General features: G+C 48.2%; 1 protein-coding gene across 1 annotated transcript in view; it reads right to left on the bottom strand.

Annotated features, from left to right (window-relative positions):
* TEKT5 (tektin 5) overlaps positions 1-19,754 on the bottom strand; it is a 70,032-nt gene that overhangs the window by 34,805 nt on the left and 15,473 nt on the right. Inside the window, exon 5 of the mRNA XM_003269271.4 lies at positions 16,361-16,583. Within this exon, the coding sequence (XP_003269319.1) occupies positions 16,361-16,583 (223 nt within the window). The remainder of the gene's footprint in view (positions 1-16,360; positions 16,584-19,754) is intronic.

The following is a 19,754-nucleotide window of genomic DNA, read 5'->3' as shown; positions in this document are numbered from 1 at the left end:
TATTAAACGGCAGTGAATTGTTCACTTTAAAGTAGTTAATTTTATGTTATGTGAATTTCACCTTAATAAAGGAAATAACTCCTTTTTGTCTCCACCACCCCCAATACCCATTACTATTTTAATTTAAAAGGAATCCACCTTCAGAAGCATTTAATCCAATTCCCTAGATATCACAGGCAACATTCTGAGACATTAGGCAACGTGATGAGGTCACAGCTGAAGAGATGCAGATCCCCAGATCTCCAGTATGGGCTCCAATTTAATGTCCCCCACCCTCCAGCCTCCATCAACCCACTTATTCCAGTGTAAGGGTCAAGACAGGGATTGCCTGTGTGATAGAAAAGGGCTCTCCTCAGTCTTTGGAACGTGGCTCAGAAAAAGAGCCTGCCCAAGGCAGGTGGCAGGTGGCTCTTTGGGCCACATGCCCCCACCTTTGGCTGACCAAAGGTTTTCATGTTAAGTAACTCCCCCCACCCCACTCCCACCTGCTGGCAGAATTCTGTGCAGGGCGTCCTGGAGGTAGAAACCCTAGGTAGGAAGTCAGGAGGCCCAGGTTCCCATCTCAGCCCTAATACAAACCAACTGTGGGGCCCAGACCCCCACTCAGAACCCCTGACTGCTCTGAGCCGCTATCTCCTCATCCGGGAAATAGAGACTGGCCAGGTAGCATTCTCTATGAATTCCACCTTCAAACTCCCACACATGCCCAGAGCCACTTCCTTCAAAAGCCAGTCAGAGAATGTTACCAGCAGGAGTGCAAGGCTCTATGTGTGTGTGTGTGTGTGTGTATAGTTTGTATGTATGTATGTATTTATTTATTTTTTTTTTTTGAAGACAGAGTCTTGCTCTGTTGCCCAGGCTGGAGTGCAGTGGCATGATCTCGGCTCACTATAACCTCCACCTCCTGGGTTCAAGAGATTCTCCTGCCTCAGCCTCCTGAGTAGCTGGGATTACAGGCCCACACCACCATGCGCGGCTAATTTTTGTATTTTTAGTAGAGATGTGGTTTCGCCATGTTGGCCAGGCTGGTCTCGAACTCCTGACCTCAAGTGATCTGCCCACCTTGGCCTCCCAAAGTGTTGGGATACAGACATGAGCCACCATGCCCGGCTGTGTTTTGTTTTTACTTCTTCAAGTCCATCCTCTTTAAATTGCTGCAAATCTCAATACACAGCTTTATGATCTCTGTTGAAACTATTCAACCTGGCCACTGTAGCACAAAAGCAGCCACAGACAACATGAAAATGTACTGGGCATGGCTGTGCTCCAATAAAACTATTTACAAAAATAGATTGAGGGTCGGGGATTTGGCCCTTGGGGCTGTGAGTTTGCAACCCCTGTTACAAACTATTCCAGGGGAAATCACAGTCCCCCAGAGCTGCCCATCTCATACAAGTCTGCTGCTCCTCTGGGGTTTCTGTGTTCAGAGAAGAATTTCTCCAGGGCCTCGCTACTCAAAGTGTGGTCCCTGGACCAGCATCTTTGGACTTGAAGAGCTCGTTAGAAACCCAGGCCCCACCCCAGATCTCAGCACAGAATCTACATTTTTACAAACTCCCAAGCTATTCATATGCATATTAAAGCTTTAAAGCAAGAGAAAGACATGATTATGTTTGTAGTTTTATGCAGCTCTCTCGGGCTGCCATTTGGAGGATAGACAGAGGGGACAATCTGGACAAGCTGAGAGACAGGAGGACTCACACCCAGGTAGTGTGGACACCTGCAAAAGAAATGAGGTCACCAAAGTATCCAAAAGGTGAAGTAGGAAGGACTTGAGAACTTATGGAATGTGCGCAGTGAGGAGAGGCCAGTGGTATTCGGATTCCAGTGTGCCCATCTCACTACAATCCAGAGGAACCTTCTAGAAGAGAGGTTGGGGAGCCACCAGCGACTGCCAAGCATGTGGCCTTGGCAAATCACCAAACCTCTGTGAGCCTCAGTTTCCCCACGTGTATAAAGAAGATGATAATAGCATCTATCCCAGAAGGTGACTTCCAGGATGGATTTAGGTAACCCGTGTAATGTGTTCAGCACTGTGGCCAGCACATAGTAAGCCTTCCAGAGCCCTGGGTCCCTCAGCCTCCACACTATCTATCCTACCATCTGCCTAGCCATCTACCTATCTACTATCTTTTTTCCTTTCTCTCTTTTTAAATTAAACCTTAATGCTAGCAGATCAGGGTTTCTTAGCCTCGGCACTATTGACATTTGAGGCTGGGTGATTCTCCATGGTGGGGGGTGGGGACTGTCCTGTGCACTGTGGGATGTTTGGCAGCATCCCTGGCCTCTACTCGCTGGATGCCAATCATCAGTAGCACGCACCCCCATTTGTGACAACTAAATGTCTTCAGACATTGCCAAATGCCCCTGGGGGAAATGGGGGCAAAATCACCTTGTTTGAGAACCACTGCTTTAGATGTTGACCTATTACTGTTGTCATAAGGCTGGATGGAGGAGGGGGAACTGTCCCTATTAACCTGAAGCCCAGAATCTAGAGCAGGACTTGTGGAGTCCTAATAAGTTAGCAACAACGAGGAGGGGGCCCCAGGTTGGGGAGAACAATTGTTCTGAGGGACGGTTAGCCACAAACAACTCACTTGCACAGCATTCTGTTCCCAAATACTTTGTTCTGCACGTAGCCCTGGCAGCACCACCCTATAAAACTTCCTTCCAGCTCCTGCCTCTTTGCAGGCAGCCCCTTCTGTGCTGTGCTGCCCATTGCTTTCTTGCAACGTATCCTTGTACTTTCTCCAATACATCTGCCTTTCTTTACCCATGACTCTCTTGGCAAATTCTTTTACCATCTGCAACACTGGCCCCTGCCAGTCGCACCCATGACAGCACCACCTGGAGTAAAATCACAGCTCTGCCATTTCCTAGCTGGAGTGGTTAGCGGTGGGGACTTTAGGCAAATCACTTTTTGTAATGAGTCCTCAGTTTCCGCATCTGTAAAATAGGTCTAATAATAACCCCCTGTTCGTGGGAGGGAAAGATAAGCTCACCTAAGTAAAGCTCTCAGTAAGGCTAATGTGTCTTTTGTTGTTACAGTAAGTTATTATTTTCTTTCTCCTTCTGCTTGCAGCAGGATGGAAAACTCAATTACGATCACCCACTCTCATCCCCTGCAGAGGAGAAGCCGAAAGCAAATCTCCACTCCACCCACCCACTCACCCTCAACCCCGCACCCAGAATGTGGAAAGGGTTGAGGTCAGCACTGGGAATGGTCTCTGGCCATGCATGGGGTGTGAAAGGCAATTATCAGGTCTGCCTCAGATAAAACCAACCTTGGCTCAGTGGAAAAGTGTGCTGATATTCCCGGCTGGACTAGAAATCCACCCAACAGCTCTGAAAGCAGAGATATGTTTGGCAGGGTTGTTCGCCATGTAAAACTATCTGCCTGTGTCTTGTGACAGTGGAGAAAGCCTCTAACGCCAAGAAATTATTTTTGATGTGGAAGGAAAAAAATGGATTTAGCAGTTCCAGCCAGCTTTAGGCTTCTGGATGTTTTGTGCAACCTTGCAAATTTATTGTTTTCCAAATTGCATGAAGCCAAGGAGTTTCCAAGGAGATGCTTGGCTCAGTGCAGATCCCCAGCTCAGGAAAGGGGAAGGCAGCTTGAAATCCTTTTCTGGTCAAATGGTGGAAGATTTTCAAGTTCAGCCAAATTCAGGAGCAAGGAGAGAGAGAAAGCGGAGAGGAGCGCTCCGGAGGGACCCGGCCAGAGATTCAGAACATGAACGCCCCAGAGCTGGGACTCTCAACCCTTGGCACTCTTGACATTTGAGCCCAGATATATCTCAGCTGTGGGGGCTGTCCTGTGCATTGGGGGCTGTTTAGCACAGCATCCCTTGTCTCTACCCACTAGATGTTAGTAGCATTCTCCACTCCCAGCCATTGCAACAACCAAAAATGTCTCCAGACATTGGCAAATGCCAGTGGGGTGCAAATTCACCCTGGTTGGGAACCACTACTCCAGGAGATAAATGTTGAGCAGGTCCTGCTCACAGCTGTTTCTGTCAAGTGGTGGCCCGGCTGCTTTCGGAAAATGTCAGGCCAGCACATGCATCAGCTGTTGAGAGGCTGTCTGAGGTCAGAGGTCCTGAAAGTCCTGAATGAGGTTAGAAATGGGTAGAAACTTTCTTGCCTGAGAGACCAATATGCTCTTAAAAAATTCTGTTAATTCATCATTTCAGGCCTTTGAGGGCCTCCTTCTTAACACTTATTACCATTTTTAATTAATTGTGTGTCTGCTTATTTTTTTTAACTCTATTTCCCCCTCTAGAATGTAAGCCCCCTGAGGGCTGGGATCTTGTCTGTTGTTCACTGTTGAATCCCCAGCGCCTAACTCAGTCTAGCACATAGGATGGGCTAAGTACATATTTGCTGCAGGGAGGGAAGGAAGAAGGAGGGAGGGAACAACAGATAATTGTTGCATGTCTACACCTGGAAGATATACCTAGACGGCTTGTTAAAACTCAGATTGCTAGACCCCGTTTGCAGACTTTCTGATTCAGTGGGTCCTGGATGGAGCCTGAGAACGTGCATTTCTAACAAATTCCCAGGTAATGCAAGGACCACACTTTAAGAACCACTGGTCTGAAGACCTAACTTTTGGTCCTCAGTCCTGGGCTGTGCATTAGAGTCACCTGGGGAGCTTTAAAACGATCTGCTGCAGGCCACACCCTGGCCAATTAAATCAGAATCCCTAAAGTGAGGCCCAGGCATCTGGGAGATTCCAATGTGGCACTAAGGCTGAGAGGAGCTCACCTGCACCTTCTCACTTGTTCCTCACAGCTGGTAGGATTGTTGCTTTCTTATAGATTAGGAAACAGATTCAGAAGGGTTAGTTACTGCCTCAAGACCCCTTAGTCATACCAAAATTCAAACCAGGTGCCAGGTTCTTTCAGTTACTTTGTTGTCCCACCCACTTCAGCAGATCAGAAAGCAGACCATAGCTTTGTACTATTTTTATAGCTAATAGTCATTGATCACTAAGGGATGGGCATAGCTGCTGTTATTCTCACAACTGCTTATCAATCATCATTACTCCCATTTCACAGAGGAAAAAACTGAGGCACAGAGAGGTAGGGCAACCTGACTTTGGTCACACAGCCAGGAAGTGCTGGAACCAGAATTGATCTCAGCCCTCTGCAATACACCATGGGTCTTACCTGTGGGGACACAGAAGGTGGAGATGGAAGGGGAGGCTGGACCAAGGAGGAGGCCAGCAGATGTCAAAGCTGGAGAATAGGTGAGGCTAGCCAGTAGGTCCCATGCTAGCAAGCAGACAAAGACACAAAGGTGGACGAGTCATGACTTGGAAAAAATTAGGGGACTGCTGGGGCATAACATTACCCGGGAGATGCCACCGCAACCCTCTGCCTTGGCCAGGCTGCACCTTATGTTCTTCTCATCTCACCAGGAACCAATCCCAGTGATTGCCCTGCCCAGGGCTTCCAGGCAAAGCATATGATTGGCTGTCACCATTTGACGCCGGCCATGGGAAGAAGGAAGTACTAGCGTCCCTGAGCATAGGTGGTGTTCACAAAATGAGCTAGAAACAGCCTCATTTGTGCTGTCCTCTCCCGTGTTCATGCTCTGCATCTCCTGCATGGTCCCTCCAACTTCCTGCATCTGTCGCCTACCTCCCCAGATTGGACCTTGGCTCCACCTTCCTGATTCCAGCAGCTCCTCTCCCATTTGGCAGAGTGTTCCCATGAACTGATAACCAGTGACACAGTCCCCCTGACCAGTCCACCTTTTGGCACAGCTCTCAGAATTTCCCATGTCTGAGCTCCCAGGGACCCCTCATGCTGGGTCCGTCCAGGCACACGCCACCCACGTACTATGATGAGACCTGAGCCCACGTGACACTGGAAGGACTTTTGATTCCTCCTGGTTTTAAGGTGGGCATCAGGTAGAGACCTACCTATGCATGCATATGGCCCTGAGACTTTTCCTGAGAGCTACAGCCTGAGATAGCCGGAAACCCATAGATAGCAGAGCCTCTGAAAGCCACATTCACACCAAGCCCAGGACCTACAGGAATGTAGTCTTAAACAGAACAGGGGGCCGGGCGCGATTGCTCAGGCCTATAATCCCAGCACTTTGGGAGGCCGAGGCTGGTGGACCTCGGAGTTTGAGACCAGCCTGGCCAACAAGGTGAAGCCTTGTCTCTACTAAAAATACAAACATTAGCTGGGCATGGTGGTGCACAGCCGTACAAGGGTATGGATGCCCTGAAGAACCACCCTGTTCACCAAGCCACGGGGAGTAGGCACAGTCCAGGTTTTATACACCCAGATTCTTCCTATCTTCTGGAATCTTGTAGTTTATAAGAGAGCAATTGGCCTCTTCCGTCAACAGTCCATGAGTTCAGGACTCACGTAGATCTGAAGAATTCTGGAGGTCTTCTACCTCCTCAGACCTTCCCCTCCTGTTCCTCAGTAGTGCCTGCAATTCCTTTAAAACAAGGTTTCTCAGCCTCAGCACTACTGACATTCAGGCCCAATAATTCTTTGCTGTGGGGGGCTGTTCTGCGGCGTGAGGGATGTTTAGCAGTATCCCTGGCCTCTACCCAGTAGATGCCAGCAGCACCCCCTCACCCAACTGTAGCAACCAAAAATGCCTCCGAACATTTCAAGTGCCCTCTGGGGGACACAACTGCCTTCAGCTGACAACCACTGCATTGAAGAATTACTCAGGCCACATGAAAATGCAGACTGCAGAGAGAGGGGAACGCCTGCACAGGAATGAACAGCAGCCGTTGCCTACTGAGTGTCTGCATGGGCGGATCATCTTCTGAAGCCAGGGATGGGGTGTTGTTCTGAAGTCAATACAAGGCATGAAAAATGTGTCTGGTCAAAAGTGCCCTTGAAACCTGGTCATCCCTCCATCAGGACATACGGCTGTTTCCTTAGTTGAATACTGATGTGGGTGTGCTTTCCTAAAACATGGCAGTCACTTTCATGGCACAATTGCCCATATGAACTATCTACATTGATGCAGGGGTAACTATTCTGCCAGGGATTCCGATGAAATGAACTAAACTTCATTCAGCCTAACACTGGCTCCTCACTATTTTTTTTTTTTTTTTTTTTGAGACAGGGTCTCGCTCTGTCACACAGGCTGGAGTGCAGTGGCGCAATCACAGCTCACTGATGCCTCGGCCTCCTGGGCTCAAGCGATCCTCCCACTTCAGCCTCCCAAGTAGCTGGCACTACAGGCGCACGCCACCATGCCCAGCTAATTTTTATGTTTTTTGTAGAGACGATATCTTACTATGTTGCCTAGGCTGGTCTCAAACTCCTGGGCTCAAGCTATCCTCCCACCTCAGCCTCCAAAAGTGCTGGGATTACAGGCATGAGCCACCACGCCTGGCTTCCTTCCTTACGTATCTTAAAAGTCTCTCCCGTACACAGTGAACTGTAACCTAACTGGATGTGTGAACAGCCTGGAACCAACTCCTATACCAATCACAGAATTTTAGCCAATCGCAGGCAGCCAACTGTTCAAATCATGTTCAAATAAGGCAAACAAACAATGAGCAGTAACCAAGCTGGCTGTTTCTGTACCTGACTTCCGTCTTCTGTGCGTCACTTTCCTTTTTCTGTCTGTAAATATCATCCGACTACCTGGCAGCTTCAGGGTCGCTCTGAATCCATTCTGGTTCAGGGGGCTGCCCAATTCACGAATCATTCTTTGCTCAATTAAATTCTGTTAAATTTAATCTGCTTTAAGTTTTTCTTTTAACATTCCCAAATTTCAGGTACTGGGCAGCATTGTCATCATATTTCCCATATCCCCATACCATCTACATAATCATTTAATATTTTTCTTCAAATCAGCCTGTTTCAGCCTTTAACATATGTATTTGAAATGAAATCTTTAAATTATTTCCACAAGTGGAAAGCTACTATTGTTTTCCACAAATAGAGGGTACCATAACAATAGGGAAAATGGGAAAAATAAGTTAATAATTCTTTTTTTTTTTTGAAATGGAGACTCGCTCTGTCACCCAGGCTGGAGTGCAGTGGCATGCTCTTGGCTCACTGCAACCTCCACCTCCCAGGTTCAAGTCATTCTCCTGCCTCAGCCTCCCAAGTAGCTGGAACTACAGGCATGCGCCACCATGCCCAGCTAATTTTTGTATTTTTAGTAGAGACGGGGGTTTCACCATGTTGACCAGGCTTATCTGGAACTCCTGACCTCAGGTGATCTGCCTGCCTCGGCTTCCCAAAGTGCTGGGATTACAGATGTGAGCCACCAAACCTAGCTGGAAAAAGAAGTTAATAATTGTATCTAGGTTCTATTGCTTTCCAAAGCTTCTAAGCCTGAGGCCTGATGCCTTTGTTAGAAAAGTAGACGGGCAAAGGAAGGACAGGTGTTAAAGAGAGGTCGGCATCATGATGAGTCTTCCCCCACGACACCATAAGAAAAGAGAGAGACTTTCTCCCTGGATGCAGTGGTGTTTCATGAGGAGGGTAGCACAGGGCCAGGCTGCCAGCTCCACTTCCCCAGGGCTGGGCCAGTTTTAGAAACCAGCTGTCAGTAGCTTGGCTGCAGGCTCCAGTGCTGGAAGGAATTGGCTGCAAAGCACAAAAGCATTTCCCACGGCACAATGGGTTCCAGACCTCCTTGGACAAACAGAGGGGTTGGCAGTAGACACGCAGGACCTCAGATCACCAGCAGGGGCCCTCACCCCTCAGACGCCAGGCCTTCCTGCCCAGGCCTTCCTGGGAAGGGGCGCTTTTGCTGATGCTAACAATGGCTGCTTGGGAGTCAAAACCCCAAAGAAACTTCAGAATGAAACCAAAGCCCTTCAAGGTTAAAATTCATAGCCCTTCTCTGTTCTTTTCAAACTCTTCCTATGCCTGGATGTTTTGTTTATCCGCCTCTCCGAATTTCCTCTGATATATAAAGCAGAGTGCACAAATACAGGGCTACAGGATCAAGTAAATAATGCAAATGAGGGAAGTGCACTGTAATAGGGAGTGGTGGGGCCTGAGGCTAATTGGAGCACCTGACCCCAAAGAGAGGCAGCAGCCACTCAACCCTTACCCACTGTTCCCTTGTAGAAACATGAGCTCTGAATTGCTAGAGCTACTAATTTTTCAAGAGATGCTGGAAATCTGAAATTTTTTTTATGTGAAATCCCCATTTTTTACCAAATATTTTTTTAACTCTATGAGAGTGCATACGACTATGTGTACACGAGTGTTCACTGCAGCTTTATTTGTAACAGCCCCAAACTGAAAACAGCTCAAATGGTTATCAACAGGTGAGGCCACGCACGGTGGCTCACTCCTGTAATCCTAGCACTTTGGGAGGCTGAGGCCGGTGGATCACCTGAAGACCAGCCTGGCCAACAGGGTTAAACCGTATCTCTACTAAATATACAAAAAAAAAAAAAAAAAAATAGCTGGGCAAGGTGTTGCACGCCTGTAAAACCAGCTACTCGGAAAGCTGAGGCAGGAGAATCGCTTGAACCTGGCAGGCGGAGGTTGCAGTGAGCCGAGATCGCGCCACTGCACTCCAGCCTGGGCAACAAAGAGAGACCCTGTCTCCAAAAAAAAATTATAAAAGGGAGATTGGCAGGCGTTAAGAGAGGTAAGGAAGGCATTCTAGCACTTTTGAGATGGTCAGAAGCAATGAAGAAGGAATAACCTTCTCATTGTATGATTCAGTGATATTAATGCTACATCCATGTAACACATCTAATATTTCACCTGCCAGGGTCTAGTTCCCACAACGTCAGAATAAGCACTTTCTCCATAGAAGTATCCCTGACCCCACACATCCTACCCCCAAAAACCATATTTGTGCATCTTTTCCCCCCACACATTAAGAGATCCCCTACTCAAATGCACATTCACTTGGGTAATTGCATGTAAATGAGGGGTTGTTTTTCTGGAAGTCTCAGAAAGAATCAGCACTCAAAGGCAGCAACCCACTCTGTGGCCACCAACTTCTTTAGTCCAGAGAAGTCACCAGCTCCTCTGCTAGCAGTGGTCAGTATGACACAGTGATACCTGGAGCCTCAAAGTGCAAGGATGAGGCCCCGGGGCAAGCTACGAGGCTTGGGGTGTGGCCGAGGTGACAGAACTCTAGCATCCCAGTGAACAGATGAGGCTGTCTGCACAGCTCCATACCACTGTCTGCATGTGGGGCCGTGTAGATCTGGCCTTACAAGGTGGATTCCTGTGACCACTTGGGAAATAACTGCCTTGCAGCACAGGTAAGGATGGGCACTTGGAATTTTCCAGAAAGGCCTTTTGCCAAGGAGAATCAGGCTGAGCTCAACTAATAACAGTTACATTTTTAAAGACAGCGTTTCAGTCCAGGCACGGTGGCTCAAGCCTGTACTCGCAGCACTTTGGCAGGCCAAGGCGGGTGGATCACCTGGGATCAGGAGTTTGAGACCAGCCTGGTCAACATGGTGAAACCTCATCTCTACTAAAAATACAAAAATTAGCTGAGCATGGTGGCAGCCGCCCAGCTACTCAGGAGGCCGAGGCAGAAGAATCGCTTGAACCTGGAAGGCAGAGGTTGCAGTAAGCCAAGATCTCATCACTGCACTCCAGCCTGTGTGACAGAGTGAGACTCCATCTCGAAAAAAGAAGACAGCATTTCATATCCTCTAGCCAAAGTAAACTGTTGAAGGGTGAAATGGTTGTTATATATTTATCTTCATTGCGTCAAATTCCTTTATTATTTTAGAAAAACACCATGTGAAATTCACCAACCAGAAGACAAATCCTTGCTCAGGAAAATGTCAATAGTGTAGGGTTAGAGTTTGGTGCATTTCGGATGGGTGCTAGCTTATTTGCAGAACAGCTGGTGATTAAATTATAACTATTAATAAAAATCCATGAGGTTGCAAAAACCCTCCAGTCTGCAGTGATGAGGTTGTTAGTAATAATTCAAAACGTCCCTGGAGGAATTTTTATTTTTATTTATTTATCATTTATTTATTTATTTATTTCAACTTATTTTAATTTTAATTTTTTAGAGACAATGTCTTCCTCTGTCACCCAGGCTGGAGTGCAGTGCCGCGATCATAGCTCACTGCAGCATCAAACTCCTGAGCTCAAGGGATCCTCACTAGAGGAATTTGGAAAGGGAAAAGCTTTTGCTCTCCCCACCTCCATTCAAAAGATCCTTTCTCTCTCCATCAGTAATTATATTAATACTTACAGTTACCTTTTACTGAGTGTTTATCATTTGTCAAGCACTGTTTTAAGAGCTCCAGAGATTAATTCATTAATACAGTAATGTTACCATGTAGAAATTCCTATCCCTGTTTCACAAGTGAGAAACCAGGTACCAATAGCCAACTAAAAGAGCCTTCCCAAGTCATCCCCAGACCACAAACTTCAGGCAATGAAACATGACAATGAACTACATTTGATCCACCATATGAGATGCCTCATTAAAAGAAGATGCACAAGAGCCAAAAGATGGACGCCAGCAAGTGTCCATAAATGGATGAATGGATAAGGAAAATGTCATATAGACAGACAATGGAATATTATTCTGACTTGAAAAGGAAGGAAATTCTGACACATGCTACAACATGGATGAGCCTTGAAGACATTATGTCAAGTGAAATTAACCAGTCACAGGACAACTACTGTATGATTCCACTTATATGAAGTCCATAGAGTAGTCAAATTCTCAGAGACAGAAAGCAGAATGGTAGTTACTTGTATTTGTCTGTCCTCATGCTGCTAATAAAGACATACCCAAGACTGGGATATTTATAGAGAAAAAGAGATTTAATGGACTCACAGTTCCACATGGCTAGGAAGGCCTCACAATCATGGTGAAAGGCAGAGGAGGAGCAAAGGCACATCTAACATGGCAGCAGGCAAAAGAGAATGTTCAGGGGAACTCCCTTTGATAAAACCACCAGGTCTCACAAGACTTATTCACTATCACAAGAACAGCATGGGAAAAACCCGCCCCCGTGATTCAATTACCTCCCACCGGTTCCCTCCCACTGACACATGGGATTTATGGGAGCTACAGTTCCAGATGAGATTTGGGTGGAAACACAGCCAAACCGTATCACCATGGATATGGGGGGAGATGGAAAAGGGGAGGGAGTGTTTAATGGGTGCAGAGTTTCAGTTTGGAAGATGGGAAAGTTCTGCAGATGGATGGTGGTGATGGATGCACAACGTGTGAATGTACTTAATGCCACAGAACTGTACACTTAAGAGTGGTTAAAATGCTAAGTTTTTTTTGTTTGCTTGTTTTTTGAGATGGAGTCTTGCTCTGTCCCCCAGGCTGGAGTGCAGTGGCGCGATCTCGGCTTACTGCAACCTCCGCCTCCTGGGTTCATGCCATTCTCCTGCCTCAGCCTCCCGAGTAGCTGGGACTACAGGCGCCCGCCAACATGTCCGGCTAATTTTTTGTATTTTTAGTAGACACGGGGTTTCACCGTGTTAGCCAGGATGGTCTTGATCTCCTGACCTTGTGATCCGCCCGCCTCGGCCTCCCAAAGTGCTGGGATTACAGGCTTGAGCCACCATGCCCAGCCTAAAATGCTAAGTTTTATGTTATGTGTATTTTACCATAATAAAAATGGATTTTTGCATGAAAAAAGGAGACATTAAAAGCATTCATTCATGAATGCTTCATTCTTTAAAAAAACCTCTGTACAAAACTCTACATTGTAGGCTGAGCATGGTGGCTCACACCTGTAATTCCAGCACTTTGGGAGGCAGAGGCAGGCAGATCACTTGAGCCTAGGGGACTTGGGCCCGGAAGTTCAAGACCAGCTTCGGCAATATGGCAAAACCCCATCTCTACAAAAAAATACAAAAATTAGCTGGGGCATGGTTAGGGGATTCCTGTAATCCCAGCTACTCAGGAGGCTGAGGCAGGAGAATTGCTCGAACCAGGGAGGCAGAGGTTGCAGTGAGCTGAGATTGTGTCACTGTACTCCAGCCTGGGCTACAGAGCAAGACTGTCTCAAAAAAACCACCTCAACATTGTAGATTCCTTCCATTCATTGCACAAAGATGTAAGGAGTACCAGGCAGTTACTAAGCAGTAGGGGAACAAGGTTAAATCAGGACAGTGCTCTGAAGATACATTGGCAAGTAAATCAACTAGTACAGTAAGATCACAGCCACTAGCACAGACATGGTGCCTACTACGTGACCACACTCCTTCAGGTGTTATACCTGCATTAACGCAAATAATCCTCACGGCAGACTTTTTTTTTTTTTTTTTTTTTAAGACAAGGTCTTGCTCTGTCATCCAGGTTGGATGGAGTGCAGTGGTGCAATCACAACTCGCTGCAGCCTCCACCTCCCAGGCTCAAGCGATCCTCCTTGCCTCAGCCTCCTGTGACAGTAATTCTTATCCTCATTCTACAAACAAGGAGACTGAGGCTCAGAGAAGTTAAGAAAGTTGTCCAAGGTTATAGAGGATTCATCACACCCATGCAGTCTGGCTCAGGGTCAGAGCTTCTAGCCAAAAGATATGAGATGGAAGAAGCAATGAAAACACAGTCTCAGAACGCAGTGGCCACCCGGATATGGTGAGTGCAAATAAACCGTGGAGTTTAGGAAGGATTCCTGGAGGAAGCGACTTTTGAGCTAAGTTCCAGAGCAGGGGTTCTCAAAACTACAAACTGTGGACCAAATCCAGCCCACTGCCTAGTTTTGTTAAGTTTTATTGGAACACAGCCACGCTCATTTGTGTACAGATTGTCCACGGCTGCTTTTGCAGTATAGGGGCAGAAACGATATGGCCTGCAAAGCTGAAAACAATTATCATCTAGCCTTTGACAGGAAAAGTTTGCCAACCCTGTCCTAGAGGATTAGTAGGAAAATAGTTCATGAAAGATAAAGGGAAGGTGCACAGGCCAACTCGATGCCAACTTTGCCTTCTCCAGGTATCTCACCCTTTTCTGGTCCTTCTTCCACTTGATGTCACCACCACAGCACAGGCAGCCTTCCCCCGTCCCTGGGCCTCTTCTGGAGCCTCCTAACCACTCCATCCATTCTTTTTTTTTTTTTTTTTTTTTTTTTGAGACAGAGTCTCACTCTGTCGCCCAGGTTGGAGTGCAGTGGCGAGATCTCGGCTCACTGCAACCTCTGCCTCCTGGGTTCAAATGATTCTCCCACCTCACCCTCCCGAGTAGCTGGTATTACAGGTGCATGCCACTACGCCCAGCTGATTTTTGTATTTTGAGTAGAGACGGAGTTTCACTATGTTGGCCAGGCTGGTCTCGAACTCCTGACCTCAAGTGATCCTCCTGCCTCTGCCTTCCAAAGTGCTGGGATAACAGGCATGAACCACCATGCCTGGCCCCTGCATCCATTCTTAACCTCTGCATCCCTTCTGCCACCTAGGCAGAAAAGAAATCAACAAAAGGACAAGCTTGGATCCAAACACCGTCCTGCTTAAAACCTTCAAAGGCTCCCCATTGTTCCTACGTGGGAATCCAAACCCTTCACCAGGCCTACCCAGACCCGCCCACCCCTTCCTCCAGCTTCGTCCTGGATGCATCCTTTGCTCTTGCTGCTCTCTCCAGAATCCTCTTCCCACCAACTTTTGGCTACTCAACTCCCTGTTGATCTGTTCTTGGTGGCAACGTCCCCTGCTTCTCTGCTGTACTCAGTGTGGGTCCCATGAGAATCTCTGGCTCACCCACACTTGCTCTCTCCCTATAACAGTGTTGCAATGATGTCATGGAAACTCCTGTTTCCAGGTCAGGCATGATGGCTCACGCCTGTAATCCTAACACTTTGGGAGGCCGAGGTGGGAGGACTGCTTGAGTCCAGGAGTTTGAGACCAGCCTAAGCAACATAGCGAAACCCTGTCTCTACAAAAAACTAAAAAATTTGGCCAGGTGTGGTGGCACGCACATGTAGTCAGTCTCAGCTACTTGGGAGGCTGAGGTGGGAGGATCGCTTGAGCCCAGGAGTTCAAGGCTGCAGTGAGCCGTGATTGTGCCACTGTGCTCCAGCCTCGGCAACAGAGCGAGATCATCTCAGAAAAAAAAAAAAAAAAAGAGAGAGAGAAGAAAAGAAAAATAAACCTTATTTATTTATTTTATTGTCTCTTTTGGAGTACCACACCAAAGGGTGGCAGATGTAGGTGGGCTGAAACTACCACTGTAATTTCCATCAAACCCTGCCTGCAGCCCACTAATCCCCCCAAAGATAGAGACACAATAAAAAAGGGCACAGTTATTTTATTTTATTTTTTTTTTGATACGGGGTCTCACTCTGTCATCCAGGCTGGAGTGCAGTGGTGTGATCTTGGCTCACTGCAACCTCTGCCTCCCAAGTTCAAGTGAGTTCTCCTGCCTCAGCCTCCCCAAGTAGCTGGGATCACAGGCAAGCACCACCACACCTGGCTACTTTTTTGTATTTTTAGTAGAGACAGGGTTTCAGCATGTTGGCCAGGCTGGTCTCAAATTCCTGGCCTCAAGTGATCTGCCCGCCTCAGCCTCCCAAAGTGCTGGGATTACAGGTGTGAGCCACTGTGCCTGGCCTTAAAAAGGGGGACTGTTCTGCTAATACAAATTCAAGGCAAGTTCCCTCTGACTTGGCTATCATCCAAGTTCTTTCTGTGTATAAATTTCACAGCCACCACTGTTCTTCCAGGAGAATGTCAAGTCCCCAGATGCCAGGGCCCATATTTATATGGCTCCTCATTTTATTCCTAGTGCCTAGCGCAGCATCTGGCACCCAGTGGGAATCTAAATTTGCATTGAGCAGGGAGTATAAATTCCATCCAAAGAGGACTCCAAGAGCCAACCCGGAGGTGTGAAACAGCATGACGCAAAACGCCTAAAGGGCACACTGGTGTGGGCATAGCAGGCAGATGACAGAATCGGGCAGTGCTGCAGACTCCTCAGATCCCAAAAGCACCCCACCCCTCAGCAGGGAACCTTTAGACTGTTACAGTACTGTTCAGGCCTTTAGAAGTCAAAGATTACACTTCCAAAGATGCTGCTGTGGACAGAGAAGATGAGCTGGAGTGGCAGAGACAATGGTCTGCCGGGCTCCGTTCTCTGCACCTGTTGTGCTCAGCCACATGGGTCTTAGATGGAAAATAAGGGGTCCTGGGAGCGTCACAGCCTCTTGGGGACAACTAGGCTAAGCTCCAGGCTCCATCCTCCACTGAGCAAGACAGGATGGACTATAGATGCTTAAATCCCGCCAGAAGCTCAGCCCTTGGCCCCTTTTAGAAAGAACAAGACCACAGACCTTGGGAGGGAGGGTAGTGGTTTGGCACCAGGGGCAGGGCCAGCTTGGCCCAGATAACACTCAGATTCACGGGAGAAGCGTGAGGGCTTGGCAGAGAAGGCAGGGGTCCTGGGAGGATCTGCTCACCTTTGCCAGCTGTGTCTGCAGCTTATTCTTCACATCCGTCACCTCGGAGATGCGGGCGTTGAAGGCCAGGTTGGTGTCTGTGAACTGCCTCCACATCTGATCCGACAAGGTCTGAAAGAGGTGCTCCGCCTCCTCCCGCAGCCGGATGGACTTGGCCCGAATGTTCTGAGAGTGTTTGATGTTGTCGTTACTGAACTTGGCCCAGGTCTCGGGTACGGAGATCCTGCAAAGGCACAAGGGTGAGTTGCAGCAGTCCTGGGAGACCTCAGAATCTGCGGTTTCTCCACCTTGGCAGTCTTGGCCTCCGGGTCGGGATTATTCTCTGTCCTGTGCATTGTGGGATGTTTAGGATGTTTAGCAGCATCTCTGGCCTCTGCCCACTAGATGCCAGGAGCTCCCCAACCACCCCGTTGTGACAACCAAAAAATGGCTCCAGACACTGCCAAATGACCCTGCCAAATGGGAGGGTGCAGTCACCCCTTGTTGAGAACCACTGTCCTGATCCAATATCCTCATTTTACAGGGGAGGCAAGAGAACCCCAAAGGGAGCAGCTGGTTGGCAGAAGGGCACTCAATGGGTGGGTCAAAGACAGGGGATCCCGCAGAGAGCTCTTTTCCCTAACACCCAGACCACCACCACCAGAAACACGACGTGGACAAGCCAAGAAGCAGGCTTTGGGCCTGCTTCTTCATTGGGGTCCCTGAACCCCCCAACTCTGCGATGAGAATGTGGCCATGCTACTTTCACTGCCATTCATTCATGGAATATTTCCTCAACTTCTACCACATGCCAAGCATTATTCCAGGCACTTAAGAGATAGCCATGAACAAGAACGGCAACATCCGTGTCCTCATGGCAGTTAAGTGCCAGAGGAGGGAGATTGACAGTGAGTGAGGAGATAGTTACACATTGTGTTATGTGCTGGGAAGGGATTTAGAAACTGGAGGGCTGGGCCAGCCATGCCTCTAATCCCAGCACGCTGGGAGGCCGAGGCAGGCAGATCAGTTGAGCCCAGGAGTTCAAGACCAGCCTGGGCAATGTGGTGAAACCCACGTCTCTCTAAAAAATGTCAAAAAAAAAAGTACCTACGTGTGGTGGTGCATGCCCGTGGTCCCAGCTACTTGGGAGGCTGAGGTGGGAGGATTGCTTGAGCCCAGGAGTTCGGGGCTGCAGTGAGCCATGATTGCACCACTGCACTCCAGCCCGGGCAACATAACAAGACCCTGTCTCAAAAGAAGCAGCAGCAGCAGGAGGATGAAAGAGACAAATGGAGTGTTGTCATTATGTGTTGGTCAGGGTTGTAAACGGGAATAGATGGAATACTTGGAAGGGTGTTCAGATCGTCTGGGATTAGAAAATACATGAAGTGCTGAATGTGATGGCTCATGGCCGTAATCCCAGCACTTTGGGAGCCCGAGGCAGGAGGATTACTTGAGGTCAGGAGTTCGAGACCAGTCTGGCCAACATGGTGAAACCCCGTATCTACTAAAAATACAAAAATTAGCCGGGTGTGGTGGCACACACCTGTAAGCCCAGCTACTCGGGAGGCTGAGGCAGGAGAATCACTTGAACTGGGAGTTGGAGATTGCAGTGAGCTGAGATCGTGCCGCTGCACTCCAGCGTGGGCAACAGAATAAGACCCTGTCCCCCCCCACAAAAAAAGTAAAAAGAAAATGCATGAAGCTGTCACTATCCCAGCTGTAAAGGGCAAGAGAAAAGGAAGCAATAGGTGTTATAAAAGCCCCAGAAGAGGAGGAACCACGGTCGACCACAGTGTCTGCGAGGGAGGTAGAAGGAGAAGAAATCGTAGCCTCTCCCCTCCCACACTCTGTCTTCTGCTGTGCCCCTCCTCCTTGCTGAAACCATCTGGAAACCAAAGGACAGAGAGCCCAGGAGAGGAGGTCTGCAGGGGACAGTCTGCCGTGCAGGACACACAGCGTGGCAGCTGGAGAATGGATCTGCGGAGATCAATGGACATGGACACAGCCTACATTAGCAAAGGCAGGCAGGAAAGGCCTCTGAGAGGTGGTGACACACGAGGAACTCCTCAGTAAAGGTCTTCCTGGCAGAACATGTAAATCCCTGCAACAAGCAACCAATGGACCATGTGGGGTTTTCTCATCTGGGAAGGCTTTGAGGAAGGGCATGCATTTCTTTGAGCTGCCTTCAGATCCTGGGTAACTTCTCAAGGTCTTGAGTGGCGGGATCTTGGCTCACTGCAACCTCTGTCTCCCATGTTCAAGCAATTCTCCTGCCTCAGCCTCCTACGTAGCTGGGACTACAGGCGAGCACCACCACGCTTGGCTAATTTTTGTATCTTTAGTAGAGACGGGGTTTCACCATGTTGGCCAGGATGGTCTGGATCTCTTGACCTCGTGATTCGCCCACCTCGGCCTCCCAAAGTGCTGGAATTATGGCCCTGGGCCACCGCGCTTGGCCTCTTTTCAGACATTTTAAAGCACACTGAGGTTGCATGGTGCATAGGAAGTTTTAAAAATCATATAGTGTGTGTGATTGTTTTGCCTGGCTTTTGCGGGAGTTAAAAATCAAGCAATAAACAGGCATCTCGGGCTTCTGGAGATAGGAGTGGCATTAAGTCAGGTTCAGAGCTTTCATCCAACCGGGACCTGAGGCTCAGAGAGTGAAGCATCACTTGTTCAAGGCCGCACAACAACACCCCATCCCAGGACACTGAGGAAAGAGGAGATGATAAGGACAGCAGAGAGAAACATGCAGATTTACTTCGAGTGTCTCTGTTGCCTCTGAATGGGGGGACAGTGTCAATGTCATAAATAGCAACCTCTAAGCCCTTGTCCTCCCCTGCAGCAGACAGCTGAGCTCCCCAGAGAAAATAACCCACTTAATCACGTTCTCCCTGGGGAGGAATTTGCCAAAGACAGTCTGCTCCTCAGCAGGCAGTGTGTCTCAGTAGGGGGAAGTGCTTTCTGGAGTCTTCGTCCTCTAAAGATGGAGAGGACAGCTGCCTTTGCTGGAGAGGCAGGAAGGCACCATTCGTAAAACACACAGGCTCAGTATTCAGTGTAGATTCAGAATCACAGCTCTGCCACTTGCTGTGTGAGCTTGAGCCAATCCACACACCTCTCCGAGTCCTAGTTTCCTCATTGTAAAATGGAGATAATAATGGCACCAACCCCCAGGGTTGCTGAGTGTTTAAATGTAAAGTCCTTATCATGGCACTGGACAGAGTAAGCGCCCAAAAAATGTTTATTATTCATGAAATGTTACATATGAAACTGTCAGCACAATTTCTAGCACATAGCCAACACCAGGTAAAAGGTGTCTCTTCCTGGCCAACATGGTGAAACCTCGTCTCTACTAAAAATACAAAAATTAGCTGGGCATGGTGGCATGCACCTGCAGTCCCAGTTACTC

Source organism: Nomascus leucogenys, chromosome 18 (genome assembly GCF_006542625.1).
Source record: "Nomascus leucogenys isolate Asia chromosome 18, Asia_NLE_v1, whole genome shotgun sequence".
Classification (NCBI taxonomy): Eukaryota; Metazoa; Chordata; class Mammalia; order Primates; family Hylobatidae; genus Nomascus; species Nomascus leucogenys.
This window is presented reverse-complemented; position numbering and strand designations above follow the sequence as displayed.